This window comes from Oryctolagus cuniculus, chromosome 14, assembly GCF_051225735.1.
Source record: "Oryctolagus cuniculus isolate XC-2025 breed Fujian yellow rabbit chromosome 14, ASM5122573v1, whole genome shotgun sequence".
NCBI lineage: Eukaryota > Metazoa > Chordata > Mammalia > Lagomorpha > Leporidae > Oryctolagus > Oryctolagus cuniculus.
This window is the reverse complement of record NC_142880.1, coordinates 74,565,854-74,586,901: the sequence shown is the minus strand read 5'-3', so window position 1 is coordinate 74,586,901 and position 21,048 is coordinate 74,565,854. Positions and strand designations below refer to the sequence as shown.

The 21,048-nt window shown below is 41.7% G+C and overlaps 1 protein-coding gene across 9 annotated transcripts in view; it reads left to right on the top strand.

The window, feature by feature from the left end:
* Nucleotides 1-21,048, top strand: part of ARL15 (ARF like GTPase 15) — a 486,108-nt gene that overhangs the window by 332,438 nt on the left and 132,622 nt on the right. For 5 of the 9 annotated variants that reach the window (XM_089312777.1, XM_089312773.1, XM_089312775.1 and 2 more), the window contains one exon: nucleotides 13,039-20,363. The exons of the other annotated variants lie outside the window; for them this stretch is intronic. In XM_089312777.1, coding sequence (XP_089168903.1) covers nucleotides 13,039-13,257 — 219 coding nt within the window. In that variant the 3' untranslated portion in view covers nucleotides 13,258-20,363. Of the gene's footprint in view, nucleotides 1-13,038; nucleotides 20,364-21,048 lie in introns of those variants that run through there. 9 annotated transcript variants of the gene reach the window in all.

The following is a 21,048-nucleotide window of genomic DNA, read 5'->3' as shown; positions in this document are numbered from 1 at the left end:
GTAGAAATTATAGATACATTGTCAGCCTGGCTCACCGCTCTCTTGATCGTGAATTGAAGACAGGAATTTCCAATGGGAAAAGAAAAATGACTCAACTTAATGAAAAAAGGTTTGAGGCACTGGGATAAACATTTAGGGGGGCTTGGTATTGGGAAAGGACTGTGAAAGTATAATACATACATCTGTGGAGTAGATTGCAAATTATTTAATTTTTAAACTTTAGCATTCATTTTATTTGAAAGGCAGAGAGATAGGCGAACATAGATCTTCCATCTGCTAGTTTACTTCCCATAATGCTCATAACAGCTGGGGCTGGGGCTGGGCCAGGCCTAAGCCAGGCACCTGGAACTCAGGCACCTGCTCTCCTAAGTGGATGGCAGGGACCCAAACACTTGAGCTATCACTTGCTGCCTGTCACGGTGCATATTAGCAATAAGCTGGATTGGTAGTGAAGCTGGGACTTGAACCAGGCACTCCCATATAGACCATGGGCATCTGAAGCAGCAATTTAAGCACCATACCACATGCCTTCCCCAACAGTTGTTTTTGACTGAAGGCTATTATGGAACTTGGTATAATGCATCATCATTTATGTAAATTTTCATTGCCTCCTCAAAAAAACAAATATTTATTACTACCAGCTGGTTGATACTGGTGTAAAGTGTACTTTAATATACATATTAATAATGTATATTTCTGTACTCAGAATGGTTAGCCCAGAATACAGGGGTTGAGTTTGTTCACATTGTTCATCCTAAAGAGCTAGCATATGGTATTTGGTTAGTAGGTCATATAGAATATCCACAAGAGGAGTAAGTAAATATGTCCCCTGTCACTGCGATGGGTGGGTTGGATGTGGTAGCTGACATACACAAAATCAAAATGATTAAGCAAGAGGGTCTGGTGCTGTGGAGTAGAGGGTAGGACCACTGCCGGCAGTGCCAGCATCCCATATGGGCACTGATACTGTTCCTGGCTGCCCCACTTCTGATCCAGCTCTCTGCCATGGCCTGGGAAAGCAATGGAAAATGCCCCAAGTCCTTGGGCTCCTACAACCATGTGGGAGACCCAGAGGAAGCTCCTGGCTAGGGATCAGCACAGCTCTGGCCATTGTGGCCATCTAGGGAGTGAACCAGCAGATGGAAGACCCCCCCGCCCCCGGTCATTACACCTTGAAGTAAAATAAATCTTAAAAAAAAAAGATTAAAAAGGTCATAAACTTAAAAAATCAAGACTACAAGCTGCACAAACCACAGCTAGGGAAGACAGAGACAGCCTAAGACACATTAAGTCTAAGATATTTATGTGAGATGACCTCACTTATGATGAACTCAAGTACATTTTGTTGTTACAGTTCCCTTACTGTTCATTTCAAATGAGTGAGTTTGCGGTGTTTTAAAAAATTCATTTGAGTGTCTTTGGCTTGTATCACTCTTCCACTGTGAACAAGGGAAGCTGGATGAAGGCAATGAGCCGTATAGTATTTATAGACAATAGGACCCTGCTGAAGGTCAATAGTACTAAATATCTTGCTGCAAAGATAGAAAAAAAAAGCGATAAACTCAGTATTATAGAAATTTTTGGAAAAGCAGTTTGCATCATACCGTGTCTTAGCCACTTGGGAGGCCATTGTGAATGGCGAGGGTCCTTATATGAATTACTCAAACTTCCCCAGTGAAATTCAGGTGTAACCCCTGAGGCTCTGCTCCCCAGCTCTGTTAACTGAACTGCAGAATATGGTATTTGCTAAATGGGAATCAATTAAGTTATGAGTCGTCTATGAATATCACCAAGTCTAAAGTTATTATTTACTGAACACTAGAAAAGTTAAATGATAAGATAATTTTTCAATTATACAATTATGGAAAACTGTCAACCTCAACAGCATGGCCCACCATTTGCTTCACTATTTTGATCTGACTCATGCTTATTTTTTAAAAAAAAGAATTATTTATTTGAAAGAGTTAGAGAGAGAGAGAGAGGTTTCCCATCCACTGATTCACTCCCCAAGTGCTATAACATCCCCAGCCAAGGCAGCCGAAGTCCAGAATTCCATTTGGCTCCCTCATGATGGCAGGGTCCCAAGTACTTAGTCAGCTTCCACTGCCTTTCCAGGTGCCTTAGCAAGGAGCTGGATCAGAATTGGAGGATTCGATGCTTGAGCTCATGCTCTGATCTGGGATCCCAGTGTTGCAAGTGGTGGCTTAACCCACAGCATCACAGCAGTAAGCCCTATTAGTTGAAAGAGCATTGTGTGGGGGTGAGGGCAGGGGAGAGGGCAAGATATCTTCCATTGCTAGTTCTCTCCCCAAGTGCCTGCAACAGTTGAAGTCAGAATCTCAATTTGGATCTCTCATTTGGGTGGCAAGAACCCTAATCCTTCAGCAGCCTCCCAGGGTGTGCATTAGCAGGAATCTGGATTGGAAGCCGAGGCAGGACTGGAACCCAGGCATTCAGATATGGGATGCAGACATCCCAAGTGGGGACATAGTCTACTGTATCACAATACCTCCTCTGGTTTATAATCTTAAAAAGATTATATAAAGATTATAAAAAGAACACTTTGCAGCTGGTGCTTAGACATAGCTGCCTGTAGGAACTGTAGAAGATTCTTGACAGAAACTCTGGCACCTCAGTTTACCTCTTTGCTACAACTCTCAGATACCCAGTCCCTTCCCCTAATGTGACTTGTTTATTGGTCTCTTATCTTTATTCTGAAGGAACAGACCCTATTCCAAAAACAAATGACAACCATGGCTGAGGCAACATTTATTGTGATGGATGACCTTAGCCCTACTCATGTCTCATGCAGTCCCAGTTAGCTTCTGTTAGCTAATTAGGAAGTCTGCCACTTAACGAGCCCCAAGAAAGTTTCTTTTTTCCCCTATTTAATGTTCAGACTCATAAGTTTGCTACATGACAGATCGCCAGATCTTCCAGTCTCTGGAAGAGACTTTACTTTCTAGAATATGCTGAATATGTGTTTATTCACGCTGCAATTTTTTATTGAGTAGTTACTATGTGCCAAACAATGTTGAAACAAGTTAATGAGTCTAAAATTCAGCATTAACTTTGTTACTAATAAAAACTATAAGAAAATAATCCAACATAGGAAACTAATTGCCTCTCCAACAATGGCTGTAACCTTGGTACAGAAAATATATGTGGGTTTTCTTGTTTGTTTTTGAAACTTATTCCTCAAGCCCTCTGCTTCTTGATGGAAGCTGAGATATAATAGGAAGATGATATTTCTGCCAAAGAGGATTGTTAAGAAATACTAAGAACTACAATTTGAAAAGTTTTATAAATATTTCTAAGGAAAAGTGCCAAGAAGATTCTTACTAAATCTTGTGTTTGCAGCAAGTAAAATAGTCACAGAAATTAATTGCTCTTAAAATATGGTGCTCTGGTAGCTTAAAATAATCAAAATCTCTTCCTTGTCAATTTATCCTTGGGAAATTGTGTTCTCACTGGTGTGATCAGATTTTATAATGACCAAAAACAAACAAACTTGCCAGTAAGAACAGGATCTTTCTCACTAAAATGAGAAAGGACAAAGAGTAATTATCACTTTGCATTGCTTTTCACTCAAAAAGAACTTCGTATCTTTTGGACAGGACATTTTCTAATGTTTAAATCCTTGTTCATGAAAATGTGATCATGATACAAGGATATTAGAAATTTGCCTTAGGTTCTGTATTATCCATCTAACATCTTATGTTCAAGGTTCCAATTAATTTTAAGAAATTGAATTAAATTCTGTGTTTCCTTATAGAGTCTCCTTCATAAGCCATGGTATTAGGTTTGCTGTTCTTGGCATTGTAAATGCTTTTAATATATGACTGTTGTTTGCTTTTTTTTCTTTGTCTCTCTATAATCATATCCTGTAGCAAATATAAGAAAACTCAGGTGAGGATAAACTTCAGTTTTCCATTGCTCTCCTTACTTTCTGTTTGCTTCACAAAGAAAGGATTGTTTCATCCATGGACCTTTTCCATTTAGTGGCAGGAAAATGTTCTCTTGTTTATTTGTAGATATCAAGTCAGCCTGTGAACTTAGCCTTCTTTCCATTGTCTGTATTAGTTTAAAAAAAAAGAGGGTATTTATATTTCTTTAAAAATGTTTATAAATATATGCATAAGCACATATTTTCATAGTCTACTTTTATCACTTATGTATTACTTTATAATGAGTCCATTCATGAAATTTTTTTATTTAGTAAAAGCATATTAAAAGTTTCCTCTCCTTATATGACCTTTTCAAAAAGCTGTGAATTTAATACATTATACTTTACTCCCTGAGTATTTACATTAGCTAGAAATGTACATATGTATGTGTTTTTATGTGTATATTTTTACCTTGACAGTACATATTCTTTATCCAGATTATTAAGTAATACGGTGTTCGCTGCTCTAGTCAATCATATGCCATTTAAATATAGGAAAATAGGGTTACAAATGTTGATGAGTATAAACATATTGTTCTTGCATATTTGTAGAATAATGCGTAGGCTTTCTTAGGATCCCAGTTGTACACATTATTTTATTTCTGAAGACATAATAATTATGTACATTGAGTTAATGGCACAATGACCTTAAAATGGCAAAATTATAGCACATAACAATTTTTAAAATTTGTCAGGACCGGTGCCGTGGCTCACTTGGTTAATCCTCCGCCTGCCGCACCAGCATCCCATATGGGCACCAGGTTCTAGTCCCAGTTGCTCCTCTTCCAGTCCAGCTCTCTGCTGTGGCCCGGGAAGGCAGTGGAGGATGGCCCAAGTGCTTGGACTGCTGCACCTGCATGGGAGATCAGGAGAAGCACCTGGCTCCTGGCTTCAGATCGGTGTAGCTCCAGCTGTAGTAACCATTTGGGGAGTGAACCAACAGAAGGAAGACCTTTTCTCTCTGTCTGTAACTCCAGCTCTCAAATAAAAAAAAAATCGTCATTTTACTAAGTCTGATATAATTCAAAGTATTAATAATCTGGGTAAATTCAACTTTATAGTACTTACTAATCATGCATTCATTCTTTTTCATAAATCAACAAAAGAACCATGACCTTCACCTTGCTTGATATTTTGTATTTGCCATTGATTTACTTCCTATTTGTCTTTGGTTGTTATTTTGAAATGATTAAGAATCACAGGACGTTTTAAAGGCAATTTCAGGTACACCTTCACCCAGTTTCCTCCATGGTTACATTTTATGATGTTGTCTAGTAAAATATCAAAAGCAGGAAACTGACATTTGTATAGCATGTATATATAGTTCTGTGTAATATTTTTTTCACATGTAGACCTGTGTAATCAAGATTCAATGCTACCCTGTTAGAGTAACCCACTGTTTTCCATCATTCATAGTGCTTTCATCTTCTATATTAGTTTTTTCCTTTTTTTCTTAACTCTCTCTCTACCTTTGTTGTATTGTTTCTTCCCTGCCTTCCTGGGAGTACTTTAACTTTGTTTCTGATTTCATTTGTGTTTATCTGTAAGGTCTTTAAGTGTATCTAGTGTTCTATATATTAAAAGTAAATCCAAAATCTATCAAAGCCGATTGATCTTTCTGTACATCCCTTTACTCTCCTCATTTATACTATTATTATCTTAAATAATACCTTTTTTTTTTTAATTTAATTTCTTTCTGTTCTGTTGGGTAACTCCTGTTGTTCAGTCTTCAAATGCTTTGGCCTCTGACCTCTTCAAGTAGCTGTTGAACCCACCCATTGAGTTTTTAATTTCATTATTGTATTTTTAAGGTCTAATATCTATTTGTTTTTTATTCTCTTATTTGAGAACCTCATTAGACAGAGTGAGAAATTTTGCTTCAACCGTCAAACAAAATCATTTCAAAAGAAGTAAACTCTGTTATATTTATCCATGTTTTTTACTCTTTCCATTTTTCTTTCTTCCTAATATTTAATTTTCTTTCTTTTATCATTTCTGTTGTTTATTTAAAGACTGCTTCAAGACATTCTTTCATGGTAGATCTGCTCTTGACAAATTCTTTGTTTTCCTTTATCTGAGAAGGTCCTGATTTCTCTTAATTTCTGAAGAATATTTTCACTAAGGATAAGATTCACTAAGGATAAGATATGTTTCAATATTGGTGTTATATTTCTTTTAAATATACAGATATTTAGTTTTTGTCAGACTAGTTTTAACAAAGCTCAGAACACACATCACATTTGAGAACTGCTTTTGCTTTTCAGATGTGAGAAGAAGAGAATAATTGTCAAGTGTGCTATAGATGAAAGGGTTTAATGCTTTTGTAGGTATTTTGTGAAAAACTGAAATTATAAGTCTAGGAGGTAGACAGTGCTGAAATTCATGCTTGATTTTTCAATTTATAACAACTCAATTAGAAATATTACTTTTGTTCTAGACTTTTGACAGACTCAATTGTATGTGTTTATGAGGCTATGTTGACACGAGTTGAATGTCATATTGTAATATTGACATCTCTTTTTTTCAAATTTGGGAACTCAAACTATGTGGAATAGCTGAATTTGAAATTTGAGAATTTGTAAAAACATTCACAAGTTGAGGGAATTCACTAACTCATGGACCGTTCTTCGTCATCATGTTCACCGAAGGCCTTAAGAAATCCTCCCAGCAAGTGGTAGACTTACAGGTATATTCCTCTGCTAATTTACTAAGCACTCACTTTGAGTTGCTTATGTAGATTCTAAGGTCATTTGCTAAGATAAAGCGTTTCAAAATAGTAATATAGAGCCTCTTAAAAATAAAGAAAGCCAGAGATTAATTACTTTAGCCTTTTGCCCAGCAAATGTGGACTTAATGAACAACGCTTAGTTCACTCACCTTTGACATACATTGATACAGTCATAAATAAAATCACTGTTGGATGACAAAAGGTTTCTATTTGTCAACAGGACTAAGGGCATTGTAACATAAAAAATAAAAATATTTATCTTGTTCAGGAAGTTAGGCGTTTTGTACTTAAAATCATAAATTCACCATTATCATGCATTAAGCTGATAGACATATTTAGTAGTGAAGATGCCAGAAGCTTTCCATTGGCCAAAAACTAAGAGGAGCGAGCACAATAGTCCCAAACTAGTAAAGGGTCTGGGTCTGTCCTTGTTCCACAGTTTAGCTTCATACTTGCCATAAAGTGTGCAAATGATTGAAAACAACGTTGGATACTAGAATAGCTTCATCATTCTGGGTATTTCGCTCTGTGTTGTTGAAGAAAAGGGAGAAACTGTCTTGCTGTGTTTGTTGCTTCTCTTCACCAACGCAGGGCTAGACTTTACGGTTTGTTTAGCTGTGAAGGGATGACAGACTTGGGGGATGGTGAGGGGAGCTTAGTTTTGGAATGTAAATACATGTAGAGCTCCCTCCTTTTGTTTAGCATCTCTTTAAACTAAGACAAAAAAAATCAGTGAATGAATGACTAGCAGCATGGTGAAATACCTAAATGTTTGAGTTAAAATTTTTGGATGTTTGAAATCCTATTTGGATCCTTTTCCCAGATCAGGGTGCATTCATAGGCACTCAGCAGGAAACTTCATGGAGATGCACATTTGGGCAGAAGGTCTTTGACGGTGCCTTTTTCTTAACTTGTGCCTTTTCTTCTTTAGAAAAAAGTAATGGCTTAAGTCTGACTGAAGAACAATCTTTTTTGTATGTTCCTTATAAGAATTTACTTATGGTTCACAGATCTTTAGCCACCATCTATGTCTGCAATCCTGAGATTTAAAATAGCATATATCCTACCGCAGACTACAGGAAACACCAAATTAAAGACTTAATGACATACTGCTGAAAAAGACAAAAGGTGACAAATTCTAAATCACTCCACTAAACCTGGAAAGTAAAACTCACAGAAAAATATGTGTGTGCTTGTGCTATTTTTTTTTAAAGCCTTAACATTTAAGTATTCCTGCTTCAGGTAAACTCAATGATACCATTGGATTTGAATCCTGATTTCTTTAAAATGATGAACAAAAGCCTTGTGCGTCTTCAGACAATGACAAGCTGGGTGACTGTGTAGATAATTCAGCTCTTCTGAACTCTGCCCATTTAAAAATATTTCCCATGCTTCTCATTTTGGACTTTTCCTATGCGTCTCAATCGTGTATGGTGTCTGCCTATCTGGGTAATGTGGAGGTTTATTAATTTCCCTTCCCAGGCTCACCACAGACATACCCGAGTCCATTCCTGGTTTCTTGACTTGGAGGGATGTGAGAGTGTCTTTTGTGTCTTGCTTAAGTTCTGGGAAGGGAGCAAGAACAAGAGGCTCTGGGGGTTAATGGAAGGGTTAGAGAACAGATGGAATGGGAAGGGAAAGACCTTTTAAAAACTAGTTTTCAAAAGATGTCAGTTACTGCTTCTGGCTCATTTTTCCAGACTCCCCTTTGGGAGGGTTTCCTTCACAAAGGCACTGCTTGCCCCATCAAGGGACCATGCTCCTGGGTGGTGTGGGAGTGGCGAGGTGGGCTGGGGACCTTGCAGCTGCTCCCAGTGTTAGGGTTGTCCTAGCTCAGAGCCTGCTGGCTGCTGGCCCCTGATGCTTCTGTAAAGCTGGATTCACTCCAACAGGGGAGACAACTATGGGCCAGTGCCTCTGCACCAGGAGAGCCCGGCCAACCAGCACCAAGCTACCAAGGCTGGAACACATTTGGACCTCCCCCCATGTCACTTCAGTTCATTTGACGTTAATTTAAAAAAAAAAAAAAGACTTGGCCAGGGCTGCTCTGCCTAGGCTCACTTGATTCTCAATTCAGATGTGTTGGTGAAAAGTCCATGCACAAATTCCATGGTTGGTAGAATGTGGTAGTTCCTCCAGAGAGCTGGCTACACCGGGCAGGGCACACAAAAACACATCGAATCAAATGCCAGAATGGGGCAGAAGCAGACAGTGCACCAGGGTTGACGTCATGGCAAGTGAGTGCAGTGTCCGGACTATAGGCTTTTAGGGGGCAGGTCCCTGAGACTGGACGATTGATCTCGTCATTCTAAAGAGGTTCAGTAGGCCACTGTGGCTGTCAGTGCAAAAGATGAGAATGTATTTTGAAAGGATATTTTTGAAGATAGAAATTGATGTCTCCAAAGGAGAGAGAAGACTGTCCTGTAGGGCAGGCACATCATGAAAAGGTTAACGTCCAAAGTAACGGGGTGGCACTGGAGTGAGTCTGTGGGGCGCTGTGATACTCTTCGCTGCCAGCAGAGGACGTGCCAGAGGCCTGCGGGGGAATGTGAAGCCCACTGGTGTTTACCGCTCTTCCTGAGAATGAACTGACTTGGGGTACGGACTGGGCAGCAGGAGGGCTAGAACAACAGGAAAACAGGGGAGTTCTTGTTCCAAATGTAAGAATCACAGCAGTGGCTGACATGGTAAGCCAGACCTGGCCCTTGCGGGTGCCAGGCCCACTGTGGGTGTTCAGGTGTACAACCCTGAATGAAGCTGGCTCTGCCAGGAGGTCAGCCATCCCCACGCCTGCACTCTTCCCGCGATCTCGGGTATCTGATAACTTCCGCACATTCGGTGTCTACTCCCAGGGATTTTGCGAGAATTACTTGAACAGAATGACAAATATTGGGAAGAAACTCAGTGCATGCAAGATAGCCCTCCAGAACACACATGCCTGTGCGCACACACACCAAGCCTTGTTTTCTTTTTCTTTTATTGAAGTTATAGAAGTTTCATGTATTTTGTATATTCAGATTTAGGAACATAATGCTGTTTCCCACCCCACCCTCCCACCCGCCCACACTGCAAGCCCTCTAATCGACAAGGGAGAAGGGTAGAGTAACCTGGTGGTGTGGGACACTGCAGTAGTCATCCCCTCACAGAAATGTCCAGCCTAGCAGTCATCCGTGCACGGAAATTCTCAGGTTAGAGACTTGGTTATAATACAGCGATAAGAGAAGAGGCACTGAGGAAGGCAATGAGAACAGTGCTGTGTTAACCTTGTCCTCCCTCCCCCAGGCCCGGGCACAGCATGGAGACAGGGAGGGAAGTGAGCATAGAGCTTTCCCTTAGACCCCAACACTGGGCCTGCCATAGTTAAACCCAGCACTGGGCAGACCTTGGCCCCGGATTCCAAGGCCAATGCCCTGGCACCAGGTGGGGACCTGCAGCTACTTCAGTCTTCACAGTCTCCATCACCACCAGCCAACAGCAGTGGCCTGGGGCTCTGCGGGTGTTCTGGTACTATAGCAGGCCTCAGCGGCCATGGACTTCCAGCCCAGTTCAGTGGCAGTGCCAGGCTCAGGGTGGCCCCTGACGCTGGGATGCCTGCAGCCGTCATTCTCAGGCTTGGGGACCACACAAGACAGACTGTGCGGGATCCCTGATCCTGGAAGGGTGTTTCCGAACTAAACCGCTGGGCCAAGGCTGGAATAACTCCCTGAAGAAACCCTGTATAGACTACCTGACAAAGAATGCAGAGTAATGTTTCTAAGGAAGCGCAGGGAAATTTAATTCTGGTGCATGTAAATCCCTGATAAAACTGAAGATTCGGGGCCGGTGCTGTGGTGTAGCAGGTAAAGCTATCACCAGCAGTGCCGGCATCCCATATGGGCACCGGTTCGAGTCCCAGCTGCTCCACTTCCTATCCAGTTCTCTGCTATGGCCTGGGAAAGCAGTGGAAGATGGCCCAAGTCCTTGGGCCCCCGCATCCATGTGGGAGACCTGGAAGAAACTCCTGGCTTCTGGCTTCAGATCAGCACAGTTCCAGCTGTTGTTGCCAGTTGCAGAGTGAAGCAGCAGATGGAAGACCCCCCTCTCTCTCCTTCTACCTTTCCTTCTCTCTCTGTGTAATTCTGACTTTCAAATAAATAAATAAATAAATAAATCTTTGAAAAAAAAAAGTCTAGTAGAACTGAGGAAAACTGAATGTGACCATCTGAAACTCTGCTGTGTCAAATAGTTAAGGAAACTTTATTAAAAAGTTCCCCATGGGATGGGTGCTGTGGTCCAGCAGATGGATAAAGCAGCTATTTAGGATGTCAGCATCTCCTATCAGAGTGCCCAATAGAGTCGCAACTACTCTACTTGGCATCCAGCTTCCTACCAATGCATATACTGTTAAGTAGTAGGTCAAGTCTCAAGTGCTTGGGTAACTGACACTCACATGGGAGACCTGGATGGAGTTCCAGGTTCCTGGCTTCAGCCTGGCCCAGCCCTGGCTCTTGGCAGGTATTTGCAGAATAAACTAGAGAATAAACTCACTCGCTCTCTCTCTTACCACCCCCAAATGTGTGTGTGTGGCTCTCCCTTTCAGATTAAAAAAACTAGAATAAAGTAGTATTTATAAAGAGGTAGTAACAAAATACCACATTTCATATAAAAATGCACCACTACTTTACCTAAAATGGAATGCATACATTACAAAATGCCTTTATACTCATAATATTTCAGTGGAAATAATAGCTCTGGAAGATATGTGAGAGAAGATACTGTTCATCCTTTCAGATACGCAAATATTGAGATCACCAGGAATGAAGACTCTATAACTTGCCCATACCCCTTGTTGGGGTACTTTGTTTTGTGGGTTCCGTGCTGAAGTTTCTCTCTTTGATTTGAGCTCCTTGACTCTTCCTTGTCACTCTCCTGCACACCGCTAACCTGTAATGAAGTCTCGCCTTTAACGATTCAGAACTGGGATTAATACTCACTGTTGGCACTGAATCCAGGAGATGGGCTTGAGCCCAAGTACTCCAGTATGGGATTCAGGCATGTCAAGCAGCAGCTTCACCTACAGTGCTTCAGAAATACTACGTTAAATTTGCAATATCTGGTTTGTCTACTAAGATGTTAGATGCTTGGGGCCAGCGCTGTGGCCCAGCAGGTTAAACTGCTCCCTGTGAAGCCGGCATCTCGTATGAATGCCAGTTCGTGTCCCAGCTGCTCCACTTCTGATCCAGCTCCCTGCTAATGCACCTGGGAAAGCAGCAGAAAATGGCCCAAATACTTGGGCCCCTGCACCCCTTTTGGAAACCCAGATGAAGCTCCTGGCTCCTGGCTTCGGGTTGGCCTAACCCCGAAGCAACAGATGGAAGATCTCTCTCTCTCTGTAACTCTGCCTTCAAATAATTTTTAATAATGAAGATATTGGATACTAGATGCTCTTTTATGCACAACCAAAGGCTCTTCCCAGGCAGCCGGGCCATTTCCAGCCTCTGGCATACGGGCTGGGTTTAGGCCTCTTTCCACTAATTCCCTGACTCAGCAAGTCTTTTGCCTTCTGTGTCTCCATTGTATATTTACAGCAGTGACTTTGAAGCTCACGCAGCCTAATTTGTTACGTGTGGAACTGCTCAGCGCTTTGACACTCATAATATGGGTTTTTTTTTTTTGTTTTTTTGTTTTTTTTTTTTTGACAGGCAGAGTGGACAGTGAGAGAGAGAGACAGAGAGAAAGGTCTTCCTTTGCCGTTGGTTCACCCTCCAATGGCTGCCGCGGCCGGCGCACCATGCTGATCTGATGGCAGGAGCCAGGTACTTATCCTGGTCTCCCATGAGGTGCAGGGCCCAAGTACTTGGGCCATTCTCCACTGCACTCCCTGGCCACAGCAGAGAGCTGGCCTGGAAGAGGAGCAACCGGGACAGAATCCGGCACCCCGACCGGGACTAGAACCCAGTGTGCCGGCGCCGCAAGGCGGAGGATTAGCTTAGTGAGCCACGGCGCCAGCAGAATGTGGGTTTTCAATGTGAGGTGCTGTTATGAGCACCCATGGCGGGTCAGCCACAAGTCTCCAGGAGCTAACTTTCCATCTCAGTGCCTCTGTCCTTCAGGCAGAAACAAGTGGGATAGCATTTGGGTGCTTTTCAGGTGCCTTTCCTTTCCTCCCTATCGGCCTTCTGAGTGGGTGCAGTTCCCTTCACAACAGCCAGCCGTCTCCCTCTTTTCTGGGCTGTGTGTGTCTGTCTGTCTTAATCTCCCCCCTTCCTTTTTTACTTTTGTTTTTTTCTTCCCCCCTCTGCTCCCTTCTTGTTCTCCCACCTCTCCTCTGGGGTGGCCAGAGCTCTGAGGTCGACCCTTGTCTCCCCTCCTGTCATTCCCGCAGATTACTGAGGGTCAGCCTGGCTGCCACACGAGACTGCTAGCGAGCCTCCAATTCGGACCCATTTTTCATCAAGTGTGTCTTAACGTGGAAGTTGCAGGAGTTCATCACGCAGCCACTGCTGTCGTACAGCGAAAGTCAGTTCTGTGCTTGCTGCCTTCGTCTCTTAGAGGACGAGGACAAAGCAGTTTGCGCGCAGGATCCACAGCCTTTTGGGTTTAAGCACTAGTGCCTGAAGCAGCCTGCGAGCTCAGGGTAGTTGTTTCTGACCTGAAAGAGTTACCCTGAGAATGTAATACAAAGCCTGAAAGAAATGAGGCATCGCTTAACAAAGCAAATTTGCAGTGGTGGAATGATATGCCTTTTAATAAAGCCGGGCAAACCTACGCCTGAATGAATGAAGTGAATCTTAGAATGTGAAGTTTATAATTCTTACAGAAGGCTGATGATGTGTGATTTCAGGCCGATGGGTGAGGAAAACAGGGGTGCACACACTCATACGTAGTAGTAGCTCCACTCCGGCCAGCACTACTGTCTTCCCTCAAGTGATTAAAATGTTGACAGCAACTTCACGACCAGGCAATTGAATAACGGTGGTGCATACAGGAAATGCAAAGAAAACTTTCATCTGAGCCATTGAAGATTAGTGGGCGTGGAGCTTTGTTTGCGTGTATATAAAGCATGAAGCGCCGTTTGCTTTTTGGTTCACAAAGTCTGACAGGACTTTTATTTCTAATGCAACATGAATGCTACTGCCAAGGTGTGCTAATGGAAATGATCAGATCATTTTCACAGCCTCAAAATAACCAACAGAGGAGTAAGTTGCAGCATTTGATTCTCTTCTCTTAAAATAAATTGCGTCTCCCACCTCCAATCAGCCACAATACTAACGTGCCAATGCCAAGGTACATAAGGAAATGCAAAATTATTTCTCATCGATGACAGCATTCTGTTGTGTTCGCGTAAGCTTGGAGGTTTTACTCCAGGCGAAAAAAAGGAGACTGAACTGTTGGGCAAATTCTCTGGAGCAGTTAACACACATTTGGGGGAACGGTGGAAAACAAAAAGACAAAGCTCAGAGAGTGGGAACGGGCTCCAGTGTTTCCCGTGTTCACATGACAGAGTCACAGGCAAACTGCACCCCTGTGATTTGTCGCATCTGGTAGAACCCCGGCAGGAGCGAAAGGCACAGTCTCTGGCGTGGGTCAAGAAATGAGTAAACAAGACAGTGTACAGACACAGCCCCGGTTGGCAATCGGAGGCCACGTCCCCAACCCCTGCAAGCTCTCGCTTTGTGAGATGCCAGAAATAGAGAGGTCAAAAGTCTGAGGGAACTTTTGTTATGAAGAGTGTTTTGTTCTTTTCAGATTTTGGATGACATAGCCCAGCGCTTTGGGTGCAGAGGTCTGAGCCATCCGCACCATTTTCATAATCCATTTAATCATAGCAGTGCATTAGTAGCCACGGGGATGGAGTTAAAACGCATCATGGCCACGGTTCACGGTCCTCCTGACGCTTTTCAGGACGCACCTTCTTAGATGCTCTCTCTCTCCATTCCTGTTGCGGGGGCTGATTCGTCTCTTTGCACTGTCACATGAAGTGTTGTAAAATGCTGTGTATGTGCCCAGAGGTCTTTTGGCATTTAAGCAAGTTTCACAACATCGCAAAAAAAAAAAAAAAAGAAAGTCCATTTCTGAGTTATAGGAGTTATGTAGCTGCTCTGACACAGACGGCTCCATCAGCTGCAGGACAATCAAATATAGCTGCCTTTGGAGACAGCAGAACCGAAGCAGGAGCCAGTCTCCTGAGTTTTTCCATGACTCACTGGCGTATGAAGGCTCCTGCAGGGTTTAACCCTGTGTCTCCTGCGAACACCAGTGTTGCCCTATAATTTACCCTGCTTCTTCCCAGTGGTGCGGCAGGAAAGAGACGCAGTATTGTGGACTGCTTTTGATTGGAAAGAGATTCTTAAGTAACGGAGGACTCTGACTTGTGCATCTTTTCTGGGCTCCTGTGTGTTCTCAGAAGGAGTGTGCATAAAGAGAGAGGCAGCAGTGGTCCGTGTACCCATAGGGTAATACTTCTCTCCTATGTTAATTTCGATTTCCCTTTCCATTGATCTAACGTCTAACCATGTATTAAAAAAAAAAAAAAACTAAAGAATATCAAGCATGTAAAATGAGAAATAGTTAAGTATTACCCTGTACTTAAAATGTTTTTAAAACCCCAATAACATACCAAAAAATAAACTTTTCCTATTTTTCTTGTAAAATTTATTAAAAAATATTTTCTCTGAGGCCAGGATCACATGTCATATTAGGATGAAAGTCTGAGATGCAGTCAATAAATATTTATTTATGATCATGAGGCTAGTGTTATAACACAGCAGGTGAAGCTGCCCCCTGTGACTCTGGCATCCCATATGTGCACTGTTTTGAGTCCTGGGTGCTGCACTTCTGATCCAACTCCCTGTTAATGTGCCTGGGAAAGCAGTGGAAGATGGCCCAAGTGCTTGGGGCCCATGTGGGAGAGTTCCTGGCTCCTGGCTTGTTGTAGCCATTTGGGGAGTGAACCAGTAAATAGAAGATCTCTCTCTCTCTCTCTCTCTCAGTCTCTCTCTGTAACTTATGCTTTCAAATAAACAAATAATAGATATAGATACAGATATAGGTATATGCTCAATTTATTTTATTTGAAAGGCAGACAAAGAGAAATCTTCTATCTGCTAGTTCACTCCCCAGATGGCCTGCAGTAGCCAGTACTAAACTAGGCTGGGCTTAAGCCAGAAGCCCAGAACTCAATCCAGGTTTCCTGTGTGGGTGTCATGGACTCAAGTACTTGAGCCATCACTTGCTGTAGGAGGCTAGATTTGGAGGTAGGGCCAGAGACTCAAACCCAGGCACTATGATAAGGGATGTGGTTGTCTTCCCATCTTGCAAGAAAATCTATGGATTCAAATCTAGAAGGCCAGTCACTTACATTCCAAGGTAGCAAAGATATTAGCCAGGTTTATCAAAACACCATTGGTTATTCATTTTTTTTAAAAAAGATTTTATTTATTTATTTGAGAGGTAGAGTTACAAACAGTGAGAGGGAGAGACAGAGAGAAAGGTCTTCCTTCCGTTGGTTCACTACCTAAATGGCTGCAACGGCCAGAGCGGTGCTGATCCGAAGCCAGGAGCCAGGTGCATCCTCCCGGCCTCCTCTGCGGGTGCAGGGCCCCAAGCACTTGGGCCATCTTCCACTGCTTTCCCAGGCCATACCAGAGAGCTGGATTGGAAGAGGGGTAGCTGGGACTAGAACCGGCACCCTTATGGGATGCCGGCGCTGCAAGCAGAAGATTAACCTGCACCACGGAGCCTGCCCCAACCATTGGTTATTCATTTTATAAACTCCAAGTGGGGCCCAGCATTGTGGAACAGAGGTTTAAGCCACCCACTGTGACACCAGCATCCCATAGAAGGTCTAATTCAAGTCCCTGCTAATGCCTCTGGGAGGGCAGTGGAAGATGGCCCCAGCGCTTAGACCCCTGCTACTCACAAGTGAGACCTGGATGGAGTTCCAGGATCCTGACTTCGGCCTGGCTGTGTGTCCTGGCCATTGTAGCTATGTGCGGAGTCAGCCAACAGATGGAAGGTCTCTTTCTCCCTCTTTGTCTCTGCCTCTGTCTTTCCCTCTCTCTTTTATTCTGCCATTCAAATAAATACATAAATCTTTTTACAGAAGAAAAAAAATAGCAAGAGGATTACAGATGTGTCTACAACTGGAAAAGAGCTCAAGTCAGTGCATATCTTTAATAGGGAGAACTGTACATTGGAAACAGCAGACCTGAAGTTCAGTTTCCCTTCATGAAGAAAACTAATTTTAAGACTCAGAACAAAATGAAATCAAGCAAAGCAAAAGCAGCCATTAGACATGCGGTTTTCAGAGGGAGTAGAAAGCTCATTTTCTTTAACTTTCAAGTGGGCGAGGCGCTTACCTGGTACAAAAGGCACGACAGGATGCACTTGGTGAAAAGGGAGTGTGTCTACTCCCCACCTAACAGCAACAACAGCCTCATTTTAGACACATTTAGACCAGACGAATGAAACCAATAAATATTATTCATTTTGTCTGAACAAGACTTTTTGATTCAATTCTGCACAAAATATTAATTAAAATTGGAACAGTATGTTCTCGATCCCTGTTTTTCAAGCTGTTGGTTGCAATGTGATTAGGGAGTCATGTAAAGACTTGTGATTTTTGTGTTTGAAAGAAAAAACTGAATTGAATAGAAAAATATAAAAACGTGTTATTGTGAGAGAACACATTGTTTTGTACAGTTTTTTTCTTGATTATGCATTCATATTTGCATACATATATCCATATTACTGGGTCTCAACATTAAAAGTATTAAAAGGCATTTTGGTGTAAGGGGTTAACTGCCGTTGGGACACCAGCATCCCATATCAGAGTGCTGGTTGCAATCCTGGCTGCTACTCTTCCAATTCAGCTTCCTGCCAATGCATCTAGGGAGATAGTAGATGGTGGCCTGCCACCCATATAGAAACCTCAGATGGAGTTCTGGGTTCCTGGTTTTGGCCTGGCCCAACCCTGACTATTGGGAGCATTTGGGGAACAAACCAGCAGATGGAGGATATCTCTATTTCTCTCCCTCTCCCTCTCCCTCTCCACCTGCCTTTTAAGTAGCTGACAATAAATGAACATTTACCAAAAAAAAAAAAAAAAAATGCTCAAGTCCTTTAAAAATATTTTAAAAATGAAAGTATTTCTTATAGTGAATCATAGTCATGAAGTTTGAAATACTTAGCTGTACTTTTATTTCCGTATTTCTGGAATGGCTGCTGAGGGTAAAACTATTTAACAATTTATATCTCCGGATGTACCTATGAAATGTCACCTCAATGATAGGCCAGAAATCACTGTGGCCATAATTATCAAAGAGGACATACAGGATCACTTCAAAAAGTTCATTGAGAAATGGAATTTTAATGCAAGAAATATTTGAGATCCATGATAATTGTTTCCTAATATGCGTTTCCGTGAGCTTTTTGAAGACCCTTCATATGCTCTAAAACCATTGATAGTACTAGCTTCTGGATTCAGTTGCTTCTAAATTTAAAGATATTTGTTAGTGTCAGGGTCAATGAAGTAGTCCTACAATGAATGAAGTATTCTTCAATCAATGGAGTATCCTTACAAAAGGGGTAAGACAAAATATGAGGAAGATCATTATACACCCTACCATAAGAAGTGCTAGGCAGAAAATCTGGGGTCACACAGGATCCTGTGAACAATGTAGCTTTCTGGGTCTTTGGGAACTTGAGACCGAAGATCAGATGGCATTGGATACCAGCCAACATGATTGGGGTGGGGTGTCTTACCTCCTGCCACTCACTTCCTGAATGACATTATAGTTTGTTTAGCCTTATTAAGCCTTGTTCTCTTACCTATTTACAAAACAAGCACATATTAGAATTACAAACCAGAAAGAGAATACTTATTTCACAGGATTGAAATATCATACACTGACCAGCACATTATAGGCCCTCAATAAAATATGAATTTATTTTATTCTATATATAAACTAATTGAAACAAACTTCAGGTGTAACCCATCCTATACACACACAGAATGCACCACCCCTGTTTACAGAATTTTAACAATCCAGTCTCATTACTGAGTGTCCTCTAAATATAATAGTGTTAAACTCTTCCAAATGGTTTGCCAGCATGCGGAAATCTGTGACGAGACAGAGAGTGCTAACTCAGTGGAAGGAAGGTTGCCACCCAAGCTGCTAGGCCAGTTATTCAATCTCAACTTCTCTCAGCTTCTCACCTACAATGTGGTGATAATAGTAGAACTACCTTATTGGTGGCTGTGCTTGGGAAGACCTGAACACATGCCCAAGAGAAGGTAAAGTTAGATAAAGTTAGGTCCCCTCCAAATACGAAAGAAGCCAGTGACAAAGGAAGATTTTCATGACAAAAAGTGTTTTCAGTGAAATTTTGAGATGGGGTAGAGAGAAACTGTGAAGAGATTTCTGTACACATCTCTATTTATAGACTCACTTTGATATTCCTCCTTTCAATTTTGGTTTAGAAGATATGCATGCTTTTATTGAAAATTATTGACTGACACTTTTGCTTCTAACAATTTTCATTATTTGTTTTGGTTCTTATTTTTAATGAAATGACTTCATGAAATGTATTTTTTTTTTTTTTGCAGATTATTTGTTTACTTTCTGTTTTTAAGTTGGGGGGTGGTGGTGCACAATGAAAATGTTTATGAATTTCTGTAGTTCCAGGCCAAAGGCAAAATATATTTCTGACCAACATCCCATCTCTTTGGACTTTAGAAAACAAACATCACAGGTGAATTCTTTGGCAGTTTATTCCTGTTTCCATAGCTCAGGCATTGTTTGGGAAACAACAGTTTGATTTCAAAGGGAATTTTCAAAATTCTCACAAAAGAGTTTCAGCATACTCGTGGAGCTCCAATATGTGTATTCCTTTCATAACAACTGTTTATAAAAATCCATTTATGAGCAATGTCTGGCTAGTGTGAGGTGGGATGATGGAGAGAGAGGGGTTGCATTATGTGCTGTGGTGTTCCCAGCCAATGTGTTCCTGCTGGAATTAGAAGTGAAGAGATTGACTTACATGTGCAGCGTCTCCAGTATTCCATTCTCACATCACCTTTAGATAAGTTCTCCGTTGAGAACGTTATGTTTCCCTTCTGTGGTGAGTTCTGTAGTAGCCTCTCCTCACCCGAGGTTTCATTTTCTGTCCTTACCTATGGTCACTCATGTTCTGAAGTTATTAAGTGGAAAATTCTAAAAGTAAACAGTCTCTAAGTTGCAAACTCTACACTATTCTGAGTGGTAGGATAAGTCATGCATGGTCCCCCTCTATCCTGCCTGTGACGTCAACCATCCCTTTCTTCAGTGTATCCATGCTATATATGCTACCCACCTGTTAGTCACTGAGCCATCTCAGTGACTTATAAGATTGACTGTTGTGATATTTGATATCACAATGCTTGTGCGCCTAACCCTTGTTCTACTTAATGGCCCCAATGTGCAAGAGTGATGATGATGGTGATCTGGATATGTCAAAGAAAATTGCACAGTACTTCATGTAGGTGAAAGTTCTAGGCTTCCTGAGGAAAGAAAAAAAGATCAGATATGAGATTGCTAAGATCACTGGTAAAAAATGAATTTTCTAATCATAAAATTGTAAAGAAAGAGAGAGAAAGTTATACTAGCTTTGCTCTGGTACCTCACGCTGCAAAAGATACAGCCACAGGGCATGCTAAGTGCTTGGTTAGATGGAAAAGAAATTAGCCATGGTACTGTCCACAGTTTCAGGCATCTACTTGGGGCTCCTGGGATGTATACTCCATACATCAGGGGGACTACTATATTATATTTGTAACTTCCAAGAGAAGTTCATTCATGACCTGCAAGCTGAGTTAGTCTGGGAGCCCCTTTGCCCATTCAGAATATGTTTTAAAACCCATGCCCACTGCCAGGATGCTTACAGTGCAAACCCAGAGTGTTTACGCATTTATTCTCCAGACTGGCATTCCAAAGGCAGGACATTTCCCATTGATTGCTTAGTGCAAATCCTTTGAGCTCAATTGACCTTGGGTCCAGAAGTTTATTAACTGCCAAGACCTGTGTTAAGCCTCTCTTTGGGCTTTTTCACAACTTAATTTTCTGACTGGTCAATAGAAAATTAACAAAGATAACAAGAATCATTAGGAGCATGCACAATTAGGAGTTCTGAAACATAGATTCCAGGGCAGTAAGAGACCTGTTGATACAGAGCTTGTCAACTTTGTTGAAGAAATTTGCAAATATATGCATCTGTTAGCGATCAGTGTCCTGACTTAATAGGCAAGTTTAAAATTACTGATTACGCTGATGTGCTTCTGATTTCTTTTTTGCAAAACAGATGAGTAGTTTCTATTCCAAAATTTGTTCCAAATCCTATTTTTTGGCAGTGTGCT